The sequence below is a fragment of the Ctenopharyngodon idella genome, chromosome 7, assembly GCF_019924925.1.
Source record: "Ctenopharyngodon idella isolate HZGC_01 chromosome 7, HZGC01, whole genome shotgun sequence".
NCBI classification, from domain to species: Eukaryota; Metazoa; Chordata; class Actinopteri; order Cypriniformes; family Xenocyprididae; genus Ctenopharyngodon; species Ctenopharyngodon idella.
Window position 1 is genome coordinate 23,626,152 of NC_067226.1, and position 25,252 is coordinate 23,651,403.

General features: G+C 39.5%; 1 protein-coding gene across 4 annotated transcripts in view; it reads left to right on the plus strand.

Moving 5' to 3' along the window:
* The window catches only part of nlgn2a (neuroligin 2a), a 191,871-nt gene that overhangs the window by 73,853 nt on the left and 92,766 nt on the right, over window positions 1-25,252 (plus strand). For all 4 annotated transcript variants that reach the window (XM_051898670.1, XM_051898673.1, XM_051898671.1 and 1 more), the window contains exon 2: window positions 7,100-7,913. In XM_051898670.1, the coding sequence (XP_051754630.1) occupies window positions 7,442-7,913 (472 nt within the window). In that variant the 5' untranslated portion in view covers window positions 7,100-7,441. The remainder of the gene's footprint in view (window positions 1-7,099; window positions 7,914-25,252) is intronic.

Below are 25,252 nucleotides of genomic sequence, written 5' to 3' on the forward strand. Positions count from 1 at the left end.
ACAATATCACTGATTATAATGGGTTCTATTATCTTTTGACGCGTCGCATCGCGCCACTTGCATCCGGTGTAGACACGGTGGTAGTGTGTATGTGAGCACTGTAATTTGCTTTCTTGTTGCATGTTTCTTGTTGCATGCTTTGCATTTTGTTGGTTGTTATAATAGTAAAATATTTTAACAGCTTTTACAGAATTGCAAATGTATTATGAAATGCATAATTCTGATTCTAAATTATGTTTGGAAGAGCTGTGAGCGTATTAAGTAAGTTGTTGCCTGGCAACCCATAAACAGTCAGTTAGTGCAATTAGCCTCCTATATTACTTGGCAAAACAGATAGTTAATTCTTATTATTAATATTGATTAAATATTGATGTCTCATCATATTGCTTTTTCCACAAGCAAAAACATTTGCAGTATATTGTTGTTGTTATTAGTAGTACTTGTGAATGATGACTGTACAATTAATTTGTCAGGAATTAAAAAATAAAGTTCATTTTATTCCAACCACAACTAGTACAAAAAGGATCCCGCACATAAATGTATAAAAAATACAGTAGTTTAACTGATTTAAAAATATAATGCTAAACAGCTGTATCTAAATATTTATTTTGCTACAAAAAAATGATAGTGCATGATGAGTGAAAAGCATCCGAACGAAACAGAGCACCTATGAATCAGACATCACAGCGCTACATGAGAGATTCTGAGGGAATGAGTTTATTGCCTCAGCTTGTTCAGTTGTAAAGCTGTTTGCCCAACACAGTATGACATAAAAACAGTGGTGTCGTGCTACACTGCTGGCAAAAAAATAGCTTGTTATTTGAAAACCTACCCGATTTTGAAAACAGCCGAACTTCTGTCACGCTACTGAGAATGTAGTTTAGTTATTAGCGTCACTACTTTTAGTTAGTTACGAAACACTGACCAGAAGCTTACTCTCTCCGTTCCTTTCCATCTCTAATCTTTGTGATGTTTTTTTTCGTAATCTTTCTCATGCTCTCCAGTGTTTTTCACTTGTCACTCCTTTTCTCCTGATCAGTTCAGGTGTGTTATTGTTTAACTGTGTGTGTGAGTGTTGTGCAATGTGTATGGTCTCTAAGGTTTAATTAAAGAGCAGCCAGAGAATCCTGTTAATGGTCCCAAGACTCCCCTCAGAACCCCAGAGTCATCCTCTTCTATTTTACACTCCACAGAACACACACACACACACACACACACACACACACACACACACACAGAGAGACATACAGAGAAAGAGAGAGACTATAAAGTGACGAGTTATAGGAGGGATAGTATAGAGAGAGATGCTTTTTAGTTTTATTGACAGTGTTATGTAGTACCTTTGAACGTTGTAACCTGAAAAACGAATATGCTTTTAAGGATGTATAAGGGTACACCAGACTTTTAATGAGTTAATATTTTTTCATATATTATAGTAATAATATTTTATGAATCAATAATAACAAATAAGTACACTGTGTTTTTAAAAGATTTAATTGTATCCAATTATACACACACACACACACACACTCATTTAATTTTTTTCTATTTTAGCCAATATTTTAATAATTTATTCAACATTTATTGCATACAAAAGTTATATGCATATACATATATTTATGTTAATATTTTTATATTATATAATACCATATTTTGGTAACACTTTAGTTTAGGGTCCAATTCTCACTATTAACTAGTTGCTTATTAGCATGCATATTACAAGGATATTGGCTGTTTATTAGTACTTATAAAGCACATATTAATGCCTTATTCTACATGACCATATTCCACATCCCTAAATCCTGAACTTCACAACAACTATCTAGTAATTAGGAGTTTATTGAGGCAAAAGTCATAGTTAATAGTTAATGTTAATAAATAAACATAAGTTAAGGATGTTGGATGTTTATAAAAAATGTAATTTTATGCAAAAATAATGATATTTTGGATAATATTTTTTTAGTCATATAGGCTAAATTATAGGGACATAAACATGTACTTCAAAACAGGAATAATCCACACTTTGTTGCATACAAAGGCTAAATGCTTATACATGCCAGTGTTTCCACATATTCTTACAATTCATGTGTATGTTAAAGGGTTAGTTCACCCAAAAATGAAAATAATGTCATTTATTACTCACCCTCATGTCATTCTACACCTGTAAGACCTTCGTTCATCTTCAGAACACAAATTAAGATATTTTTGATGAAATCCGATGGCAATGCCACCGATCTTCTCAAGATCCATAAAGGTACTCAAAACATATTTAAATCAGTTCATGTGAGTACAGTGGTTCAACCTTAATATTATAAAGCGACGAGAATACTTTTTGTGTATAAAAAAAACAAAATAACGACTTTTCAACAATATCTAGTGATGGGAGATTTCAAAACACTGCTTTGAATCTTTTGTTTCAATTCGTGATTCGGAGCGCCAAAGTCACGTGATTTCAGCAGTTTGGCATTTTGACACGTGATCCGAATAACTGAATCGAAACAAAAGATCTTTTTTTTTTTTTTTTTTTTTTTTTTTTTTGGCGCACAAGAAGTATTCTCGTTGCTTTATAATATTTAGGTTGAACCACTGTACTCACATGAACTGTTTTGAATATGTTTTGAGTACCTTTCTGGATCTTGAGAAGTTCGGTGGCATTGCTGGCAATAGAGGCCTCACTGAGCCATCGGATTTCATCAAAAAATATCTTAATTTGTGTTCCGAAGTTCAACAAAGGTCTGATGGGTGTAGAACGACATGAGGGTGAGTAATAAATGACATTATTTTCCATTTTTGGGTGAACTAACCCTTTAAATAAATCGGGATGGTAATTGTGTATGTGTTAACTGATTTTGAAAAATAAATTAGCTCGGTTCAAATTCCTAAAAAGTCACGGCTTAGTGACCATGAGAAAATATGTGTCCCATGGCCAAACCTGTTGAGAACCACTTCTTTATGCAACATTTTCTCTTCACTGAACTTCATTTACATGAGGGTGGGGAATGGAGGCAAACTAAGCCCAGTATTGAGTCTTGAATTAGAATGAAAGAAAGTGTGAAGAATTCTAGTGCAATAATAAAAGGGAAAGGCAGCTCAACTGTTTTATTCCTTTCCCATTTCTGTCTGACCTTCTTAAATACCACACTACATATAGACTACTGGGGGATTTATACCAGAGTTGCTATTGGAATTTTACAGCATTTATCCGTATTTAAAGCGCTAATGCCTGTACAGGCCCCTGAGCGAAATACCTACTATGTCTTCACACCTCTCGTTTTCTCTCTCTGTTCCTTTATCTTTCTCATTCTATATTTTCCTCTCTCCAATCCATAGTTCTCATATCCAAATAGCTTTATTGGCATAACAAAAAGACAGACACACATGCGGCAACAGCTCTGTACTAGAAACGCTAATGGCCACATTAAATGAGACTATTATAGGATGGTGATAAAGTAATATCACTGGAGGAGTCCATTCGGCATGATGATTGTTGCCGCATTAACGATGATGGTGATGATGATGGTGATGATGATGAGGAAGCATTGTTTTGTTTTTAAATAGCTTGCCATTCACATTTACTGCACCAAGGAGGTCTGTAATACCTGGAGACAGCTCTCTGTTAGCATTCCCATTCCTCTCAGTGGCAGTTGCTCGGTTTGAAATCTGCCATCATTGCCAGGTTTTTTTTTATCCAATCACCTGAGGTGTATATGCTAATGACTAATCACCCTGGAGCCACAGGAAATTATGTCATAACAATGCTGAATCAATTTCTACAGCGACCATATTGAGTGTTACAATTTCTCATTCAATTTTCTATGAGTGTTCCTTCTACCTTTTATAATGTCTCTGGTCTGCACCTATTTGTGTCATTCAATGCTGTTATATATACCATTGCTGTCATCTCAAGAGTTGAGATTTCTTTCTCCATTAGTTTTAAAGTACACTGCTTATGTTTGACCTTTTGCCCTCCATTTTGTCCAGACTTCAAATCTAAAACCACATTAAATCCATTCACATCACATAAATCTCTGTCCTCTGTTTTAGCTAACCGTTAAAATGCTTAAGCGTCTAAGCTAGGCGCTCTTGGCTAAATGCTAACACCATTTGAAATGAACATCAAAGTTTTAAAGCATCAATCAGCTCTCTCAGGCGATTAGAGGCTTTAAAAAACAAAAGATGCGTTCACGGCGAAATGCGTCGCTTCTTAATTAGACTTCATATCCGCGCAGATGATTTCATTCAGGATGTGAGAGCTAAAACATCTATTTTTAGTTTGTTAGTCACAACTGACTGATAGAAGCTCTTTGTGTGGGTGTTTCGAGATGTTTTGCTTTACATCACTGTCTCCCTGTCGCGGTCTTATTGTGTTTATGATCATCATAATGCCCTGAACGAGTCATCTGAGCTATCATTTGCCTGCAGTATTGCTTTTTTCCAGGGCTTAGATGTAGAACCCTATGGCAGGCACTATAACTGCTGAGTCACTGAATTTTTAAGCTACATATAAACGTGGAAAAACATTAATATTGATAGAAAGTGTTATAGAAATTTTTATTTACACTTTATTCAGTTTTCTGTCTCAAATGCAGTCTCGCTTGGTCATTAACGATCTGGGCTGGAAACTAAAAGCTTGTATGTTCAAACCTTCTGGAAATCATTCATCACCACTGAGAGCAAGACAATTAATAGGATAGTTTACCTAAAAATAAGATACTCACCCTCATGAGTAGAGGCAAACCTGTATGACTTTCTTTCTTCTGCAGAACAGATAAGGTAAAAAAAAGCCGTATTGTCATTTGTCAGTAATGTAGTGATGCATGAATCACCACTCACACAGAAGTCACTTTCAAACCAAGCAGCTTTCTATTGATCAACACGACACATTCACATGACCAACATGAAATGACTGGATTTTGCAAAGTTTTGTAGAGTGTGTCTGGACTTTTGCAATGAAAATCAGAGGGGTCGAAAACAACTATTGAATTTCATTCTAAAACACTGTGTTTTAGGGCAGGGGTTCCCAACCACGTTCCTGGAGCCCCCCAGCACCGCATGTTTTCCATGTCTCCTTGATCAAACACACCTGATTCAGATCATCAACTCATTAGTCGAGACTCCAATACCTGAAATGGGTGTGTCAGGAAAAGGAGATATGCAAAAGGTACAGTGTTGAGGGGGCTCCAGGAATGTGGTTGGGAACCACTGTCTTAGGGTGTACCTACAATACGCGATTATCCTCCCTCCCTTCTCCCCTGCACTCACATTGCTCTTAAAGGATTAGTTCACTTTAAAATGAAAATTAGCCCAAGATTTACTCACCCTCAAGCCATCCTAGGTGTATATGACTTTCTTCTTTCTGATGAACACAGTTATATTAATAAATATCCTGACACGTCCAAGCTTTATAATGTCAGTGAATGGGGGCAACGAGTTTGAAGCTCAAAAAAGTGCTTCCATCTATCATAAACGTACTCCACACGGCTCTGGGGGGTTAATAAAGGCCTTCTGAAGCGAATCGATGCGTTTGTTTAATAAAAATATCCACATTTAACAAGTTATAAAGTAAACTTGCTTTACTTTATAGCATAACTAGCTTCCGCTAGACCACATATAAAATAACTAGCTTCCGCTAGACCACCTTCTTTATTCAACTTACAAAAAAAGCTTTTTTCGTAAGTTGAATACGGAAGGTGTAGGACGTAGCGTAAGTGTTTTGAATTGCAAGAGGCATTACACTTTCTTCGTAAGTTGAATACGGAAAGCGGTCTGGCGGAAGCTAGATATTTTACTTTATTACTTGTTAAATATGGATATTTTTCTTACACAAACGCATCGCTTCGCTTCAGAAGGCCTTCAGATTAACCTCCGGAGCCACGTTTATGATGGATGGATGCACTTTTTTGAGCCTCAAACTCCTGTTCACGTTGCCCCTGTTCACTGCCATTACAAAGCTTGGATGTGTCAGGATATTTATTAATATAACTCTGATTAGGTTCATCAGAAAGAAGAAAGCCATATATTCCTATGGCTTGAGGTTGAGTAAATCTTGGAGTAATTTTCATTTTAAAGTGAACTAATCCTTTAATGTTCCAGGCCAGAGCACGCTTACGTTATTACGATGCAACTTTTTGTTTTGAAGAAAACAGGAAGAAAAGTGATTTCGCTAACATAGACTGTCTAATAGTTTTATCACTTATGCAGCGCAGCTATTTTCACTTAATGGTACTGCACGTATCAGAAAATTATTATGGAGGCAGCTGACATTAATGAAGGAATCTGCAGCTTTACTCGCAAACTACAATTCATGTTCATTAATAAGGTGGAGACCAGACCCGTTATAAACCCAAATATACTCGAATGAATTGAAAAGTGTATTATCCAAGTAGTAATAAATAGATTTGGTAACACTTTAGAATAGGGAACATGTATTCACTATTAACTACGACTTTTCCCTCAATAAACTCCTAATTTACTGCTTATTAATAGTTAGTAAGGTAGTTGTTAAGTTTAGGTATTGGGTAGGATTAAGAATGTAGAATAAGGTCATGCAGAATTAGGCATTAATATGTGCTTAATAATTACTAATAAGCAGCTAATATTCTAGTAATATGCATGCTAATAAGCAACTAGTTAAAATACCCTAAAATAAAGTGTTACCATAGATTTTTGTTGTCATAATGATGACAGTAGTGCACACAAGAGTAGAAGCTTTTCCGTTAGCGATCACACTACATCTTGGCCCTGAATCGGGCCAAGGCACAATTCAGTGTACCGCACCTGGGCACAGTACATAGCGATCACACTAGTCAAACAATCCAGACTTTGGAGGTCAAACGTGCTCCGGAATGGTTTAGATCGCCTTGTGTGAGTACACATGTGAACACAAAAATACTCAGACATTGTTAAAAAAATCTCTTGTGTTCTGCAGAAGAAAGAAAGTCTTAGTTTGGAACGACATGAGGGTGAGTAAGGATTTTCATTTTTAGATGAACAGGTTGCAGCATTCAACATGGTACAAATGCTTGTGGTTGACATGTGGTAGCAACTTGTAAATTAACCTTTGATCACTAATCTTTACCCTTTTTGTTGTTCTTGGCAGGATCAGCAATCATCTGCGTGACCTCTTTAACTGACCCCATGAGGACGGCTCAGGGAGATGGAACGTAACAGACTTTTCTCTCTTACCTTCTACAGCATTTCCACGATAACTCACCAGGGCTGAGCACAACCTCAGCCCTTCGTCCACCCCAACCCTTCCACTGTCCCCCCATTCCTGTCCTCCCTTTTCTGCTTCCTGAAAGACCAAAAAAAACAGGCAGGATCTCTTTTTCTTATTCGGTTATAATAGTTTAACTTTTTTTTTCGCCCTTCACCCGTGACCAAGCAAAGCGGAGGTCAATAAACCAGCGAAGTGAAGAAATAAGGAAAGAACGAGACAGTCATGTATCTGCTCCATGCCTGTAAACGGGATTTGGGCCATGCCCGAAATCCGGAGGCCACCCATGCAATTACTTTCCTCTGGTTGGCACTGTGGATTGCCTTGACATCGTGTCAGCGCATTGATCCTGGCACCAAATATCCCACCGTCACTACAAACTATGGTAAATTGCGTGGGATTAAAAAAGAGCTTAACAATGAGATTTTGGGTCCAGTGGAACAGTACCTGGGTGTCCCCTATGCCACAGCTCCAATTGGAGACCGTCGCTTTCAGCCCCCAGAAGCTCCTGGGTCCTGGCAGGAAGTGCGTAATGCTACGCAGTTTGCCCCTGTTTGCCCACAAAACGTGCATGGTGTTTTGCCCGAGATCATGCTGCCTGTGTGGTTTACAGACAGCTTGGATGTGGCTGCCACCTACATTCAGAATCAGAGTGAAGACTGTCTGTACCTCAACATCTATGTGCCCACAGAGGATGGTGAGTGTCTGACACAACATGGCAAAGCATTATGGTTATGATAGGGGAATAAAGTGCAACAGTTCCCGCCCACTTTTTCAGCGGCCTTGGTTCTGAAAGTATTTTTTCCATAGGGATTTTAAAAAAGTCTTTGTAATATAAGCCATGAACCAAACCACCCAGCTACGAGGTCAATCACAACATTACAAACTTTAATCAGAAGCAAAAAAGTCTTTGGACATAAAACAGCTTTATTAATGAGGGAAAGATCTACATTAGGCACTGTGAACGACATAATCAAAATAAAAAACAATGGATACATACAAAACTATTTATTTAAAAATGTTGATTTTTATATATATATATATATATATATATATATATATACAGAAACAATATAGTTGCAAAACATGCTCATACAAATGTTTAAGTAGATTGAGAGCATACAGAGACTGACTCGATTATGACATTTGCAGTGCCTCGTGGGAGTGGGTGGGCGCTAAATAGTTCTGCTTGTTTTGATTCTTTGATTGGTGGAGATTTTTTTGTAGAATCATGGGTAATGTAGTTTTCACTAGGTATTCCACTGTTAAACATAATTATTTAAAAGATAAGTTGAAAGTAATGCAGGCTGATGGCTTCAACAGTAGTATATACCATCAATTTTACAACTTCGTAGATCACTATAGTTATCATTAAAAATCAATTCCCCTATGGAGAAAACGAATGAGGGTTTTTCTTTCTGAACCTGACTGTTGCACTCTGTACAGTAATGGAACCTATACAATAGTATTACATGCATTTTTACATGCCCATGGTGATGCATAGTACATACTACAATACTTAAGTATAATTCACACAAAAATGAAAATTGTCTTCATTTACTTTTTAAACTTTACTGTTGTTACAAACCTGTATGACTGACATTTTTTTGTGGAATACAAGAGAAGACATTAGTGTTGTTTTGTCCATACAATGAAAGTCAGTGGGGTCCAGTGTTGTTTTGGATAGAAACTCTATGGATAGAAACATTGTTCGAAATATCTTTCTGTGTTTGGTAGAACAAAGAAAGTCATACAGGTTTGAAATGCTGAGGGTAAGTAAATAATGACATAATTTTCATTTTTGGCTGAACTCCCTCTTTAACACTACAAAGTACCATACAGTGAAATTAAATGCCTCCTTCTGCCTTTGAACTACAGTGCAGTGTTATCAGACCTTGACTAAGGACATGTCCTTGCCTTCTACCAGTTATGATCAGTCCACTGCACTCTGGATCAGGACTTGTCAGGAATAGTTTACCCTATGATTCACTTTAAGAGTGAGGCCAACTGGAAAGACTAAAGCGTTCTGGGAAATTACTTATGCTCCAGTATAAGGCATGCGACAAATTGCGGTAAATTGATGGAGAATTAACAAACCAAATAAGTGACTTTTTAGAATGAGGTAAAACCCATCAACATTTGTCTTTTTTTTCTTCTCCTCTTCCAGTCCTTTTTTTGTCTTTTTTTTTTTTTTTTTCTTTTGAGAGAGAGCAAAGTGGACAGATACTCTCAGAGGATGGAAAGAGCTGATTTTCGAGGAGGTGTTTTTCTCTCGCAATTAAGGTTCCAGCCGCCAAGTTGCCCAGAGAAACAAATTATTGACATCAGCAGTAATTTGCTATCTCAGAGACCTTTTTTCCTCTTTCCTCTCAGTTTTTACCACTTTTGGTATCCAGTGTAGGTGTTTTGTGTTTACAATGGTAATTGTCTTATTTAAGCAATTCTTTCAATGATGACAGAGTGCGTTGTAATTTGTAACTCGTGTTAATGAAGAAAAAGTCATCAAACTTATTACTGTACCTCAGTATGTTCACAGTTATAGTGTATAATGCCTTATAGCACATCAGCATACTCCAGCACATTGCAGTCAGACTGAACATCTGCATAGGCATGTGAGTCTATGTTCACAGCAAAGATGCCAGTGTTATTTTCTTGTTTTTTGACACCATCTGCAATGTGTCTCTTTTCCTTCTTCCCTTTTTCCTTCGCTTTCTTGTTCTGTCTTCCAACACTCATTTTCATCCTACATTATCTCTTTCTCTGCACCATGTGTCTTTCACAAAGCCCCCTGCAAATCTGTCGATTCCTAGATTCCCAAATGTGCCAGTTCCCATTTTCCTAAATTCCTTTTAATCCACTCAGTCTCTCTCAGGCAGACTTGCAATCCTGCACATCAGTGTGGCTATTTAGAACAAAATACATTATCCAGTGCATCAAATTTCTGCACCAAATGGTGGATTAATGTAAAGTAAAGTAACTGTAAAGTACGATTAAGCTGTACATCATCATATGTGTTTATATATATACTTCAGATACAAAAGCCACTAAACACCACCTCTGTCAAAAATGAGATAACGATGATTTCAAGATGAATGACGGCATGCATATGAGCCGGCTTTCAATTGTCGAGCTGCAAGTTTTTGTCCTGTTTACAGAGATTTTTTAACTAAACAAGATGGAGGAGTATGATGAAATGGATGAACCTGTGGTAGTTTCAGTCACTAAAAAAAGGAAACGTCGTCAACCTCATAATTCTGCCTGTTCTAAGACTAAAGTAAATTGTTACAGTGGCAATGACAGGATTTCACGAGTATATATATATGTTGCTCTATATCAGCATAGCTGTGATTCAGCCGTAGGCACGAGGCCGCAGGTAATCACAGCCATGTTGATATAGAGCCATATTGCACGGCTACGAGTGTGATATTGCATTTATACAACAGTTCGATGGCATAAGTGTGTAAATAATTAAAAAATAACAATGGAGTGTCTCTTTTGGGTTCAAACGGTGAAGTGGTGATACTGGTGGAATATCGCATGGCTGGAAAGACCTCTCAGCCAATCAGATTTGAGAACCAGAACATATATATATATATATATATATATAGTTCAGATCTAATCAATGAGTTCTTTTTAGTTTTACATATGTATGGTAAATCTATGCCTTAGAACTGCAGTGTAGATTTGCTCTTTTACAGAAGTGTATGCACGCTGTGCTGCAGTTGATCCATGTGAGAGTTAGAAGAGGGGGTGGACAGGAGATCAAAGCTACTACATCACTAACTTGGGGACCATCTTGGCCCCCCACTGCCCCAGGCAACTTATACAGCAGTATATAGTCTCATTATTTGTCTCTCTTTTGTTCTTGTTCCACTGACTATATATAGTGTCATCTGTTATAGTCTGTTTTAGAGAAAACTAAAGCAGAATTCTGAATTCTTGGATGCCACGAGATGTGCATCAACCATCTTATGATGGTACAGAATGGAATTGTATTTGAATTATCTCTTATGTTCACCAAGGCTGCATTTATTTGACCAGAAATACAGTAATATTGTGAAATATTATTATGAATTAAAATAACTGTTTTCTATTTTAATACATTTTAAAATTTCTGTGATGTCAAAGCTGAATTTTCAGCATCATTACTCCAGTTATCATTGTCACGTGATCCTTCAGAAATCAGTCTGATGTGCCTATTTGGTACTCAAAAAAAAAACATTTCTTTTTATTATCAATGTTGGAAAAAGTTTCTTGCTATTCTTGTGGAAACTGTGATTGCATTTTTCAGGATTTTTTTTTATCAAGAACAGCATTTATTTGAAAATTTTGTAACAATGTAAAAATATTTACTCTTTTAATCAATTTAATTCATCCTTATTGAATAAAAAAAAAAATTGACCCCAATCTTTTGAATATGCCATTTTCTGCAGTAGTCATTTGCCTTCTGCAACAATAGATCAGATTTTTTTAAAGCCTAAGTTTGTATTTTTGGATGCCCAAATTGCTTCTGTCTTTTCCTCTTGTTCTTGACCGGTGGTTACCGCAAGGCTGAGTAAGCCTAGGGAGAAAGTAGCAGGACCCTGTGGGAGTTGTTTGAAGGCCGGAGGCGGATGGTCAATCAGAGGCATGTGTGAGCAGGACTGATGGGTTAGTTTTTAGCATGACTGTGCACTTTGCAGCCCACTTGATTCTGTCACAGGCATGTTAATGTCACCAGCCTTTCTACTCACTCTTCACTGTCAGATCGATTTGACTGAGAGACAACACAAAGCCTACAGAATTTTCTAATTTTACTGAAGTAAAATAAAACCAAATAAAATCTGAATAGATTGGCTTTACACACAGCAATGAAGATATAATAGGATTCTACATTAAAGGAGCTACAATAACATACCATATATTGAAGTATCCAAAATGACTACCAAGGTAGAAATGAGAAATGGAAGAAAGAAATGAGGGAACACTTGAACAAAAGACGAAATGTGAACGCCACTCTTGTTTTCTATGGGAGGGAAATCAAAACTGCTTCAGAGAGCACCTGAGCGTTGGTGTGGAGGGCGTTTTTTAATTAGCTCCTGGAAGCTCTGAGGTATGCTGAATATAGACGGACCGTTACGGGCCCCTTTGAAGTGTTAGAAGCCGAGATGCACGAAAACAGCTCTGTGACGCACGACAAAAACAAATTTTCCAAGCAGAAGTTTACAGGCTACAGCTGGAGTGTTGGAGATTTTGACTTTAAACAGTATTGGTAGAGTGTAACTCAGAGGCAGGCTGCTTTTAGCAATGGCATCATTGTCATATAATGACCAAATAAATGTTTAGAGAGAAAAGAACCATTTAGCCTCCTGAGCAACTGTAGCTTGTTCTTTTCTTCCCTCTTTTCACTAAATGAAAACCAAAGGAAGGCTTCAATTTTGCAGCAAGGTCAAACCAATGGAATCAGCCGAGGTCAGTTTCTCAGCTTCGAGTTTTTAGTGCCAAATAATGAGAGCAAATTGGTAACTTTCCAGCTGAGAACGTGTGCAGGCTTACTTGAAATTTTGTGTGTGTGTGTAAATGCCAGAGCAGAATTGTTATATTGTTAGACTGCTGTGCCATGAGATTTTGGGGAGGAAGTGTGTGTTAATGAATGTGTCTATAAGGCTGTCAGCTCAAGAGAATAACAAATACTCAATTAAAAGAATGAGATAACAGCTGATGGACACAAGAAAGAGAATTAGACGCGTTGTGAGTAATAAAGATGTAAAGCACAAGAACAAGGAAAGAATATACAGCAAAGCAAGGCTGAATCGAAGTAAAAGAAACATTAAAACCAGAGAAATGCAGAGAAATGGAGGGGGAAAGGAGATGAGAGCAGATATGTATGGATAGATAACGCTGACACAGAATGAGGGTTTGGCAGGGGAAGGGGTCGCCTTGGCAACCCCGCAGCTCTTCCTGCGTGTAGCTGTCAGGCAGCGCGTCAGAGCCGTGTGAGCGTGTGTGTGCATCCTTGTGCGTTACCACTAGACTCTCAATGAAGGAATTAGCAAGAGCTCTGCCACACACTCTATTTATAGCCACAGAAGAGAGAAGCACTTGAGAGAAAGTTATTAGGTGTGCGTGTGTGTGTCTTGACGTAGGCCGTCGTTGTGCAGATGGTGCATTGTGCCAGGTCGTGCAGTGCTTTCTTTCTCCTCTTTGCCCCAAACAAAACTCCCCTTACATGCTAACAAGCTAATTGGTTTGACATCAGTTGTCATTGGAGGTGTTTGTACAGTTGCAGGCTATTGACGGAAATGAGCTTGTTAAAGATCCCTCTGACTTCTGGGGCTGTTACAGAAAGTAGTACGAATTAATGGACCCCATTAATAAAACACGTATAGATTTGGTCTCTAAAGAAGCTGTTTTCAGGACTGTCTAAAGGCTCTGACACGCCGCCGTTGAGCATCAGCCAGCCCAGTTTTTGCAGTGTGTTCCACACCATCGGCACTCGTCGGACCCTGTTGTGGGCTTTTTGGTCGATTGAGCATGTTGAATCGTTGAGAGAAAGAACTCTGATTGGCTGTTCAGTTTAGCGAACGAGTCAGTGCACGAGAATAAAAGCGAAAGTGATGAAAGCGAGCAAAGACGTCAAAATGGTACCGATAGAAGGCTGTTCTCTAATTTTACATCGTTTGTATATCTGCAGTCCCAGGTTCGGTTTCCCTTTTTGAATGACGAATATAAACTATGATACCTGCTGATATATACAGTTATTTCCTTGTATGCAGGTGCAGAACACATGCTAGTTGGCTGTTACCTGTAGTTCTTTAAGCGCAGCTTTTTGGCCTAGATGCAGCCGACAGCCACAGTCAGCTTTCAGTGCCGCTAGTTCTTTTATGATGGCTTGGTGTCACAGCCTTAAAGGATTAGTTCACTGTCAGAATTAAAATTTCCTGATAATTTACTCACCCCCATGTCATCCAAGATGTTTATATCTTTCTTTCTTCAGTCGAAAAGAAATTATGGTTTTTGAGGAAAGCATTCTGGGATTTTTTTTCCATATAGTGGACTTCACCGGGGTACAACGGGTTGAAGGTCCAAATTGCAGTTTCAGTGCAGCTTCAAAGGGCTCTACACACTCCCAGCCAAGGATCTAGTGAAACAATCGGTCAATTTCTAAAAAAAAAAAATATATATATATATATATATATACTTTTTACGCATTGCATAATCACGTTGAAAAGGTCATATATATATAGGCGAAAGTACTGCGGTAGGGCGAAAAAACTCCATCCCATTTTCTCTTCCAACTTCAAAATCGTCCGACATCATTGTTTTATCTTTTTTTGTAAAGGCCGTTTGACTTAGTCTTTGCACGTTCATTTTGTGGACACTGGATTGGTACTTCCGCCTACGTCACGCACGACCTTTCCAACATGATTACATAATGCGTGGCACATCGCAGAGATGAGCAAGACGAGCATTAGTGGTTAAATTTATATACATTTTTTAAGAAAATGACCAATCGTTTCGCTAGGCAAGACCCTTATTCCTCTGCTGGAATCGTGTACAGCCCTTTGAAGCTGCATTTAAACTGCAATTTGGACCTTCAACCTGTTGTACCCTGGTGAAGTCAACTATATGGAGAAAATCCTGGAATGTTTTACTCAAAAATCTTAATTTCTTTTCGACTGAAGAAAGAAAGACATAAACATCTTGGATGACATGGGGGTGAGTAAATCAGGAAATTATTATCAATTCTGAAGTGAACTAATCCTTTAATGGCTAAAGGTGTAAAATGGAGGATGTTGTCTGTGTTAACGGCTAAATACTGTTGAAAATGGCTGATGCTGATATAAAGCCAATGTACATACATCACTCAATATACATATATTTTTAATTTAAACATGGCCTCAAGATTGTACAAGTGTAACAACTGCTGAAATTAAAGGGATAGTTCACCCAAAAATGAAAATTCTGTCATCATTTACTCACCCTCAAGTTGTGCCAAATCTGTATACATTTCTTTGTACTATATTTTGAAGAATGTTTGTTACCAAACAGATGTGTATACTATGGAAGTCAATGATGCTGCCCCACACCTGTTTGGTTGTATACAGGTTTGGAACAACTTGAGGGTGAGTAAATGATGACAGAAAGGAATTAAAGTAATTATTTACTAACTCTCATGTCTTTTCACACTTTTTTTATTTGAATAAAATATTTTCAGTTTCACATTTTATTTCAGTTGGAGTTTTATTCATTTTATTTATTTCAAGTAATAATTTTTTTTTTTTTTTTTATGGTTTTAGTTAACTAATAACCCTGCTAAGAACCTGTGATATAATATCATTGAGTGTCAGTAATTTTCTTTATTCACGGAAAAATACAATCATACAGGTTTGGAACAACATGAGGATGAGTAAAAATAATGACAGAATTGTCATTTTTTGGTGAACTGTTCCTTAAAGAGCTACTTAAAGGACTTTCTTTGTTTTGGGTGGTAACAGGCTTCAAAAATGCCACCCGGTGTTTATTCCCTCACTCATAGAGACATATGGAAACATACACACACATGTACGTACGCACACAGAGCCTTTGCCCTCTCATTCCTCTCAGGCTCTTTCTCTCTCTTCTCCTGCTGCTTTCTTTCTCACTTGTTTCTTTTCTCTCTTTCTCTTCTGCTCTCTCACTCCATGTAGCTCAAAGGGCCGTCTCTTCAGTGCCTGCTGCAGCTTAGGCGGCAAGTGGCTGTGAATGCAAATTAGATTCAAAAACAGACACACACACACACACACAGGGCTTGTACCTCTCCTGGTGCTTCGGAGAAGGATGAATGTGGAAGTAGAAGCTGTGGGAGAGGCAGAGAAGGAAAGAGCAATGGGGAGAAAGATGGAATAAGGTGAAAATAAAGAGGATAGGAAGTTTTGAGAGTACATGAAAAGTGAACAAGTCTGACCTTATATCTCATTTTAAAGGTGCAGTAAGCAATTTATGAGAAAAACAGTTGATATTTGAAATCATCCCAAACAAATACACCCTTCCCTTCATTGCTCCACCCCACACAATGCAAAAGTGGATGTCTCTTTATCATAGCTGAAGTAAAGCAAAATAATGCTTCAGAAAAATAAAGTGAAGATGATGAACGAGCAACAAGGAAAAACAAACAATGAACACAAGTGTATATACAAGCAAGAGTTGTTAGTCGCCAGCAAAAGAACAGCAGCTCCAAACAAACAATGACACTCAAAACTGTCCTGTTACTATAGCTAACATTACAACAACAGCATATCTTGGTTCTGTGAAACAGAGCAAAACCAATGTTACTCAAGTATGGAACAGAAACAACACAACCTTGGCGTCTGTTTTCAGGCCTTCCCACTTAGGTCTCTCCAGCGCTGGAAAGCTTTTCTAATAGTAAAGCGGGTCCTAAACCTCTTTCCTGATCATTACCCTTCTTTTTCCAGTAATATATACTCTGAGCTTTTCTTTTTTGTAATGTCTCTCAGCCATCTCCCTTTCTACAGTCTTTTTGTTCAAATCTTGCTCACTCTCTCTCCTCCCCTATCATGGGTGAACACGCCCCCTACTGCTGATTGGCTACAAGTGTGTTTTGCTCGGTCCAATCCACTTTCAACAGGCTTACTCAGAAATCACTTACTGCACCTTTAAGAGTGTGAAAAAAAGATTGCGTACATTTCCCATTGGCAGGCCCAGACGAAAATCGGCAAACTTTTTTGCCATTTTCTATGCTTATTTTGTGGAAAAATCTGCAGATTTCTGTCGAGTGGAGGTATTGAAACTGTTATTGGGGACACAGCGAGAAGAGAAGAGAAGAGAAGAGAAGAGAAGAGAAGAGAAGAGAAGAGAAGAGAAGAGAAGAGGATGGCGTGGTGGAACACTCTCAGTGACAGTGACATGTTCTGTTTTGATCCAGGTGATTAGCGGCTGCTTTTGTGTGTTTTAACAGGATTACGGCAACATCAGCGAGAAAAGGAGGAAAACAATAGTCACTTAAAATGAGCTAGATTACATTAAATCAGCAAGATTAGCCTGCATCTGTCATGTGTGCACTCATACACACAATCTCTCGCAGACACACACATAAATGTCATTAGTAGGCCTCATAAGTCACAATGGAGTGTTTGCCTTAGCTGTCACAAACCATTATTGTAGAGTTATGATTGTTTTTGCTCTCCAAGACATTGTATGATTACAACCGACAGTCTTTTTCTGATTCTTTTATAATTATTATGCATGCAGATATTAGAATCTCATATTAATTGAGACTTTACATGGAAAATTTGTGTTACAACAAATTAGTTACACCACAGTACTAACTGAAATGCAAAGAAAAAAAAAAAAAGTGATGGCACTTTTTCCCCTCATAATTTCACTGAAAATATTGATGTGTATATGTACCTCATATTTTGATGATGTGTAATGTGAGGAGTATTCAATGTGTTGCCACATTGAGATAAAAGTTGTGCTAGACCTGACAGGTGTTTTCTTCGGATTTGACTTAAATCAGGGATGTCCAGTCCTGCTCCTGGAGGGCTTTCATAATTAAACACACCTGAACCAGCTAATCTAGGCTTTCAGGATCACTAGACACATCCAGGCAGGTGTGTTGGAGCAGTTTGGAGCTAAATACTGCAGGAAGGTGGCCTTCCAGGAGCAGGTTTGGACACCCATGTCTTAAAGGGATAGTTCACCCAAAAATGCAAATTCTGTCATCATTTACTCACCCTCAAGTTGTTCCAAACCTGTATGAATTTCTTCCTTTTGCTAAACACAAAAGAAGGTGTTTTGAAGAATGTGGGTAACCGAACAGTTGACGGTAGCCATTGACTTCCAAAGTGCTTTTTCCCATACTCTGGTTACCCACATTCTGTTAACTGGTTAACTGTAAGTTGCCTTACCATATACAGTGAAAAACTGAAAATGGTTTAACATCACATTATATGTAATTTTGCTGCAAAATACTGTCAAATGTTTGTTTCTACAAATAAAACTATGAATTACCATATCATTTGCGGTAAAAAAAAACAGTAAAAGGATTTAACGTTATGCTATTTAGGTAATGTGTATTACGTTATTGTAGTGTTGTGTGTTACCCTGATGGTATTTTGTGTGTATGACCCTGTACACCGTCTATTTGGTCATGTTTTATGAACAGGTCACTTATGATGAACTCTGATTCATCATGTGGCTTTCTATTGTGCCACCTGGATTATTGTGGTGGCTTTCGGTACGTTTTAAGGTAAAAATGCAGATTTTGGTAGTTAAAGTAGGTATATTAACATTATATCACTTCTTGAAATCTACAGTTCCCTTTCAGTCGGTCACGTTCGACGTACGTCAGTAGTGAACGACGAATTGGGATATCGCTAGAGAGCCCTATCAGCTTCAAGTGAACTACAACAGGCCAATGGAGTTGGCGTGCGATATTTGCATAATGCGCACCGCAGATCCCGTGCCTGTAAATTCTCGTCAGGCTTGACAGAGAAAGCTTACAGAGCCTGCGGACAGGCTGCCTCCGCCCTGCATGCCATGGCCCTTTTGCAAGTTCATCAGGCAAAAGCGTTGATGGAAATGCCCCAGGGAGTGATTGGCACCCGCGTCCCGACCTGTGGAAACTCCATGTGTGGTCTCTGGATGGGACGCGGAGGTTCTGAGTGATCTCCCGCAAGCGGTTGCAGACACTATCACTTCCGCTAGAGCTCCTTCTACGAGGAGCCTCTATGCGCTGAAGTGGAACCTGTTCATCGAATGGTGTTCCTCTCAACCAGAGCGAGAGGACCCCCGATCATGTTCGGTCAGAACCGTGCTTTCCTTTCTGCAAGAGGGCCTGGAGCGAAGGCTGTCTCCCTCCACCCTCAAGGTGTATGTTGCCGCTATCGCCGCACATCACTATGCAGTTGATGGTAAATCGCTAGGGAAGCACGATCTGATCGTCAGGTTCTTGAGGGGGGCGAGGAGACTGAATCCTCCCCGGCCCCCCTCTGTACCCTCTTTGGATCTGACCCCGGTTCTTACATCTCCGGGGTCGTCCCTTCGAGCCCTTGCAATCAGTCGAGTTAAAAGTACTGTCCCTAAAGACCGTCCTCCTGGTTGCATTGGCCTCGCTCAAGAGGATAGGGGACCTGCACGCATTTTCGGTTGACGAATCGTGCCTGGAATTCGGGCCCGGTGACTCTCATGTTATCCTGAGACCCCGGCCTGGATATGTGCCCAAGGTTCCTACCACTCCCTTTCGAGATCAGGTAGTGAACCTGCAAGCGCTGCCTTCGGAGGAGGCAGACCCAGCCCTAGCTTTGCTCTGTCCCGTCCGCGCTCTGCGCCTGTACGTGGACAGAACGCAAAGCTTCAGGACCTCAGATCAGCTCTTTGTCTGTTACGGAGGCCAGCAGAAGGGAAAGGCTGTCTCCAAGCAGAGGATGGCCCACTGGATAGTGGACGCCATCGCCCTGGCGTATGAGTCCCAGGGCGTGCCTTGCCCGCTCAGGTTGAGAGCCCACTCCACTAGACGAGTGGCCTCTTCCTGGGCGCTGGCGCACGGCGCCTCGCTGACAGATATCTGTAGAGCTGCGGGCTGGGCGACACCTAACACGTTCGCTAGATTCTATAGCCTTCGTGTAGAACCGGTATCTTCCCGTGTACTCGCTTCCACCAGCCGGTAGACGCGAAGAGCCCGTTCTAGTGTCGGCTTGCAATGCCACTCCCGCCCCCTGGGCCGGATAAGTGCATCCTTTTTACTCCAGTCGAGTTCCCCGCTTGGCGAACCCTGTCGAGTTCCTCCGCCTCCCCCTTCGGCTCGGACATTGCGGAGTGTCTGATGCCAGGCCAAACCTCCGTCACCGACGTTGACGTTTGGCTGGGTTCCACATGTCGTGACCCCTCCACGTGAGTGGTCCCATGTGTGTATTTGTCCACGGTCAACTCCCTACGGCGAGCCCGTGTCTTTCCCTAGCAGAGCCAGCTCTGCTGTCACCTGTCAGATGAGTCTCCCCCTACCCAGGTGGAGCCATCCCAGGGACTCCATATGCGAACTGCCCACGGCCAGTCCATATGTGTACTCTCCACGTAAATTCCTCCCCTACGGGTGGGTAGTGGTCTCCGCAGCGTCCCCTACGGGTTCGCTTCCCCAGTGTAGTCTAGTTTACTTAGTGGGTATGTCGGAACAGCAGTAGACTCTCTCGGCGTAAGCTCGCCCCCTTCCCCGTCCCACTGGTGCGCCGGGTGGCTAGAGCTTGCGCTGGGCACTGGAAGAGGTTCATACTGTGGCGCTTTATTTTGGATCCCAATTCGTCGGTCACTACTGACGTACGTCGAACGTGACCGACTGAAAGGGAACGTCTCGGTTACGTATGTAGCCCTCGTTCCCTGAAGGAGGGAACGGAGACGTACGTCCCATCGCCACAGTTGCTGTACCCTCGCTGTAGTGCGGACTAGATTGTCTCCTCAGCGAAAAACAGAGTGCGATGGCATCTGCTCCCCTATTTATACCACCTGGCGGGGGCGGTGCGCATTATGCAAATATCGCACGCCAACTCCATTGGCCTGTTGTAGTTCACTCGAAGCTGATAGGGCTCTCTAGCGTCTCCGTTCTCTCCTTCAGGGAACGAGGGCTACATACGTAACCGAGACGTTATAAGTTGTAAAATATACAAGCATCCTTGTAAAACTGGAAACATTGTCACAGATGGTTACAGTGAATTTGTGGCAACCATTGCTGCCAGTATTTTTTTATTTATTTTTGCTTTTTGTAAATTTAACAGGATATATTTACAATGGATATTTTTACTGAAAAAAAAAATAAAAATACTTATTAAGAACAGGTTTTTTGCAATGTAGTTTGGATTATCTCTGTAATAGTGGACTGTTTAAGCACATTAGTTCTTAGAATATGATGTTACAACAGGCATTATAATGGGCTCTTGGCTCATGTCAGTTGTATGCAGAATTTGAAGAGCCTAATGTCAGTCTTTTGACAGCTCTCTGCAGTCTTTATGACTGAGCAGGAAGATATATCGCCGGGCATCATGTTTCTCTGGAGACCCAGCTTTAATTCCGAGCGGCGAGGGTTACCGGGGAAACAGTTTTAACCTTCATGCTGTCTGCATCTCCACCGCACCTAAATGTCATCCCATCCAGCTCGGCTCTGTTCAAATACTCTTCTTTTCACACATTCACTCCATCCCAGACACCTTATCTCTGTGTGTACCTCCCTCTCTTTCTCTCTATCTACACCAAACACTCCTTCCACTTTCATTCAGCCTCCTCTTTTTCTCTATTTATCACTTGTGCTCCTTTTTACTCTCTAAATCTATAATAGTACCATGTTTTTTTGGATGTTGTACCATGGTAGTTCTGTGGCTTTTTGGACACTACCACGATGATAATATAATGGTGTTATAGAATCATTTGGAGCAGTGATTCTCAACCATTTTGACTCAAAGTGCCTCACTGTCCAACACACAAAGCCCCTCTCCATATACAGTACGCCAATATATTTCCTGTATTTTTCAGTGGTTTTTCATTGACATAACATGGTTAATTTATTTAATATATTAAATTATCCATGATTAATTTCTGTGATTCCAGAAGTTATGTTCAATATGTTTTTCAATAAAACTATTGTTATTTGGGGGGGGGGGGGGGAATATATATATATATATCTTGTTTTTTTTTTTTTTTTTTTTTTTTGCATTTTAGCATTTTAGTTTGGATTCGAGTTTGATTATTTTAATATATTAATAATAATTTATTATTTAAATACTTTCTATCTGTCTTGTAGCCCCCTGGTTGAGAACCACTGCTTTGGTGTTCTATGTAAAAATCATGACATGAATATGATAATCATACATGACCATGGGTATACATTTTCCCACAGAGGCTGCGTCATGTTGTCTCTCTGCCCTCTCTGGCAATGACTTTGCAGGCAGCTTTTGCGCACAAAGGTACCTCCTGAAACTAATTTCAGACAGGCAACATAACGGTCTAATAATCTACTACAAAACAGAGAGAGCTTTGGAGATACCAAAGCGAATATCTAATTACTACAATTCTAATTTCTCGCTTATATTTTTAAGCTTAACTGTCACTGCATTGAGCACACAGGATAGTGGGATATTATAGACAGTGAAGGATAAATCAATGCTGCCTTCAAAAATTGATCAGATGAAGGTATCTCAGTAGACAGGATGTGACATGATCATAGGACTCGGACGTGCCTTGTTCCAACCTCCATGTGCTGCATGCAGAAGCAGCATCCTTCAGCTTTCAGTTTTTAGCTTTCAGATGCAGTTAGAATTTAGTTCCAATCGTGCTATCACATAATTTTCAAGTGAAACCAAAAACCAAAAAGTTGAAATCAGGTGCTTTTAACTGTTGTGCCTCAAACTATCGGTAAAACCTCTTAACTCTATTGTGAATGAAGTGCTGCACGCAGTTTGGATGTCTCTGCTTGTTTGCAATGCAAGGGTAAATAAAGAACTGTTTTTTTTGTATAAGTACAGTGTTTTCTTTAGTCAAGAAACACTATATATATATATATATATATATATGTAAGCAATAAGGTATGAGAGGCTGTGCTGTATCGTGAATAAGTCACACCTTTAGCCGTGACTTATTCACGATACAGCACTAACCTCGAGTACCTTATTGCTTTTATAAAACGGTTACCACACAATACAAATATTAAAGCCAAAAATATGTATCAATGCAACTTTCATGCAGTGAACTTTCACTAAAAGCCTTCCTTCCGCCGGAAAAAATAGTCCCTGACCGTGAACAGCAACAGAAGTTGCAACATGATTATGCCATTAGATGGCAGCAAAGACTGTCTTTATGAGTGTGTCAGTCAGTGGTGAAGACTTTTACATTGAAAAGACTGAATTGTTGTGAACACGGAGCAAGACGCAACTGACAAATGCTTTGACTAGCGCTGTCAGTCACGGCAAAACACCTTAACTGTTAAAAAAACAAGATAATACATCGGACATTTAAACAGATTTTTTATTACGAACATAGGACTGACCTGAAGGAAAATGCTAAATCTGAATGCAGGTAATAAACTCGCTTACTCGATCTCTTTCTTGCAATGCTCTTCTACATAATGCAGTAAGCTTCAATGAACAATATCAATTGAGAACATACAGTTTACGTTGCTAAGAGTGGTTGCTAAGGGTGTTGTGTAGTGATACACAGAACCGTTGGGTGAAGCGGTCATAGCCGTGTTTTATTCGGCCATTCTAATGACGGACAAAATTCACAAGTCCATTTGAGCTTTATTTTGGTAAAATGCTAATATTATGACACGTGTATGACCATATATTAAGCCACAATTTCATCTTTGACAACACAGTGTTTAATTGTTTAAAAAAATGCAGTGTTTTTTTCCATTTCCTGAAAAGTAGTGTTTTTGAAGATACCAGTTTTCTGCCTGACAGCAACAATACTTGAGATACCATTACTTTCTATCTCTCTTTTAATTGCTCTGTTTTAACTATCTCTTTACATTTGTCCTCTTTCAGTACCACATATGTTCCTCACCACTTAATCAAAGCGAATAAAACCCCGAACTCATTATAGATCCATGCTGGACTGTGGCAATACTCAGTTTAATAGAAATGCCTCTAATGCTAATTCTAATTCCAATTTACATCTCCCCACGTCGTGTAATAGAAACGCACTTCACACCAGGTCGGCCAGGCATCTTTAATGCTGTTAAATAGAGCTCAATTATATCCAGTCTATCAAAGTCACTTGGGTGCTCTCTTTCTATCTCCGCTCTAATTTCTACCCATTTCCACTCAGGAGAAGCTGAGAGGCATGAAAACATCAGGTGGAAGCCATCTGGCTATCTCATTCCTCTTTCAAGCTGATTTTCTGAATCATATTTCTGTAAAAAGGGTGAGCCACAGGTAGCAGATTGAACTCATATCCCCCCGTTTGGGATATCAGAGGAGAGGGTAGATTCCTGCTAGAACGTTCCGGTCCACAGACACCTGTGGTCGGCCTGATTACGAGCCCTGACATCTAACACTGAGGGAGTGTGTAATTCGACTGGCATCTGCTGATGAGGCTCGCTCTGTGTGTGTGTGTGTGTGTGTGTGTGTGTGTGTGTGTGTGTGAGTGAGCACACAAAAAAACAGTGGCCTTGTATAACTCCTGCAGAGCATATACATCTACTTTAAGTTTTGTGTACACGCACACATACTCAGATGCACATGCAATCACATGCATGATTAAAGATATTACATTAAAACACATGCAAAATGATATAGACAAACCTTCATATCACAAACTTCTCAATAACCACATTCGCACACACACAAATACTTGCATCACTGGCTGGATTGTTAAAGTAGAGGTGCAGAACCAGAAGAGCGTCACATGCGCAGGTTCTCACATAGCAAACACCCTGCTGGTGTTTGCTGCCCTGTTAAGGCCAGAGGGCAGAGCAAGGTCATAATCAGGAACTGGGGTTGAAATAATAAATTGCATAAGCACTTCACCAAAGAGAAAAGAGAAAAGGCAGGCTTGGAAAAAGAGGTTATGTGGAGAGAAATGATGAGGAAAGATGATCAAAAAAAAAATTGGATGGGAGGCGTGCAGCAGAGGAGAGAGAAAATGAATATGAGAGAGGCAAGGGATGGTCAAATGGATTGGAGGATGAATTTGGGAGCAATATCTCCATCCAGGTAGAAATCAGTGACTGGAAAGTAGAAATGAGCCTCTTGAATTGGATGGAATTGATTTTGGAAGGTTAAAGGGCCAACCTGAGACAATAATTCTATATATAGAGAAGTTATAATAATGAAGAAATTATATATATATATGAAATATATATAGAAGACCAAGTATGACAAAGCAAAAAACAGATTTGTGACAACTTTGAAAATGTATTTAAAATAAAACTGAAATATTTACATTGCATAAGTATTCATACCCTTTTCTGGGACACTTGAAATTTAGCTCCAGTTTCACTTCTAGATGTTACTACACTTCAAGTGGAGTTAAAGCTACAATATGTAGATTTTTCACCACTAGAGGTCACCATCC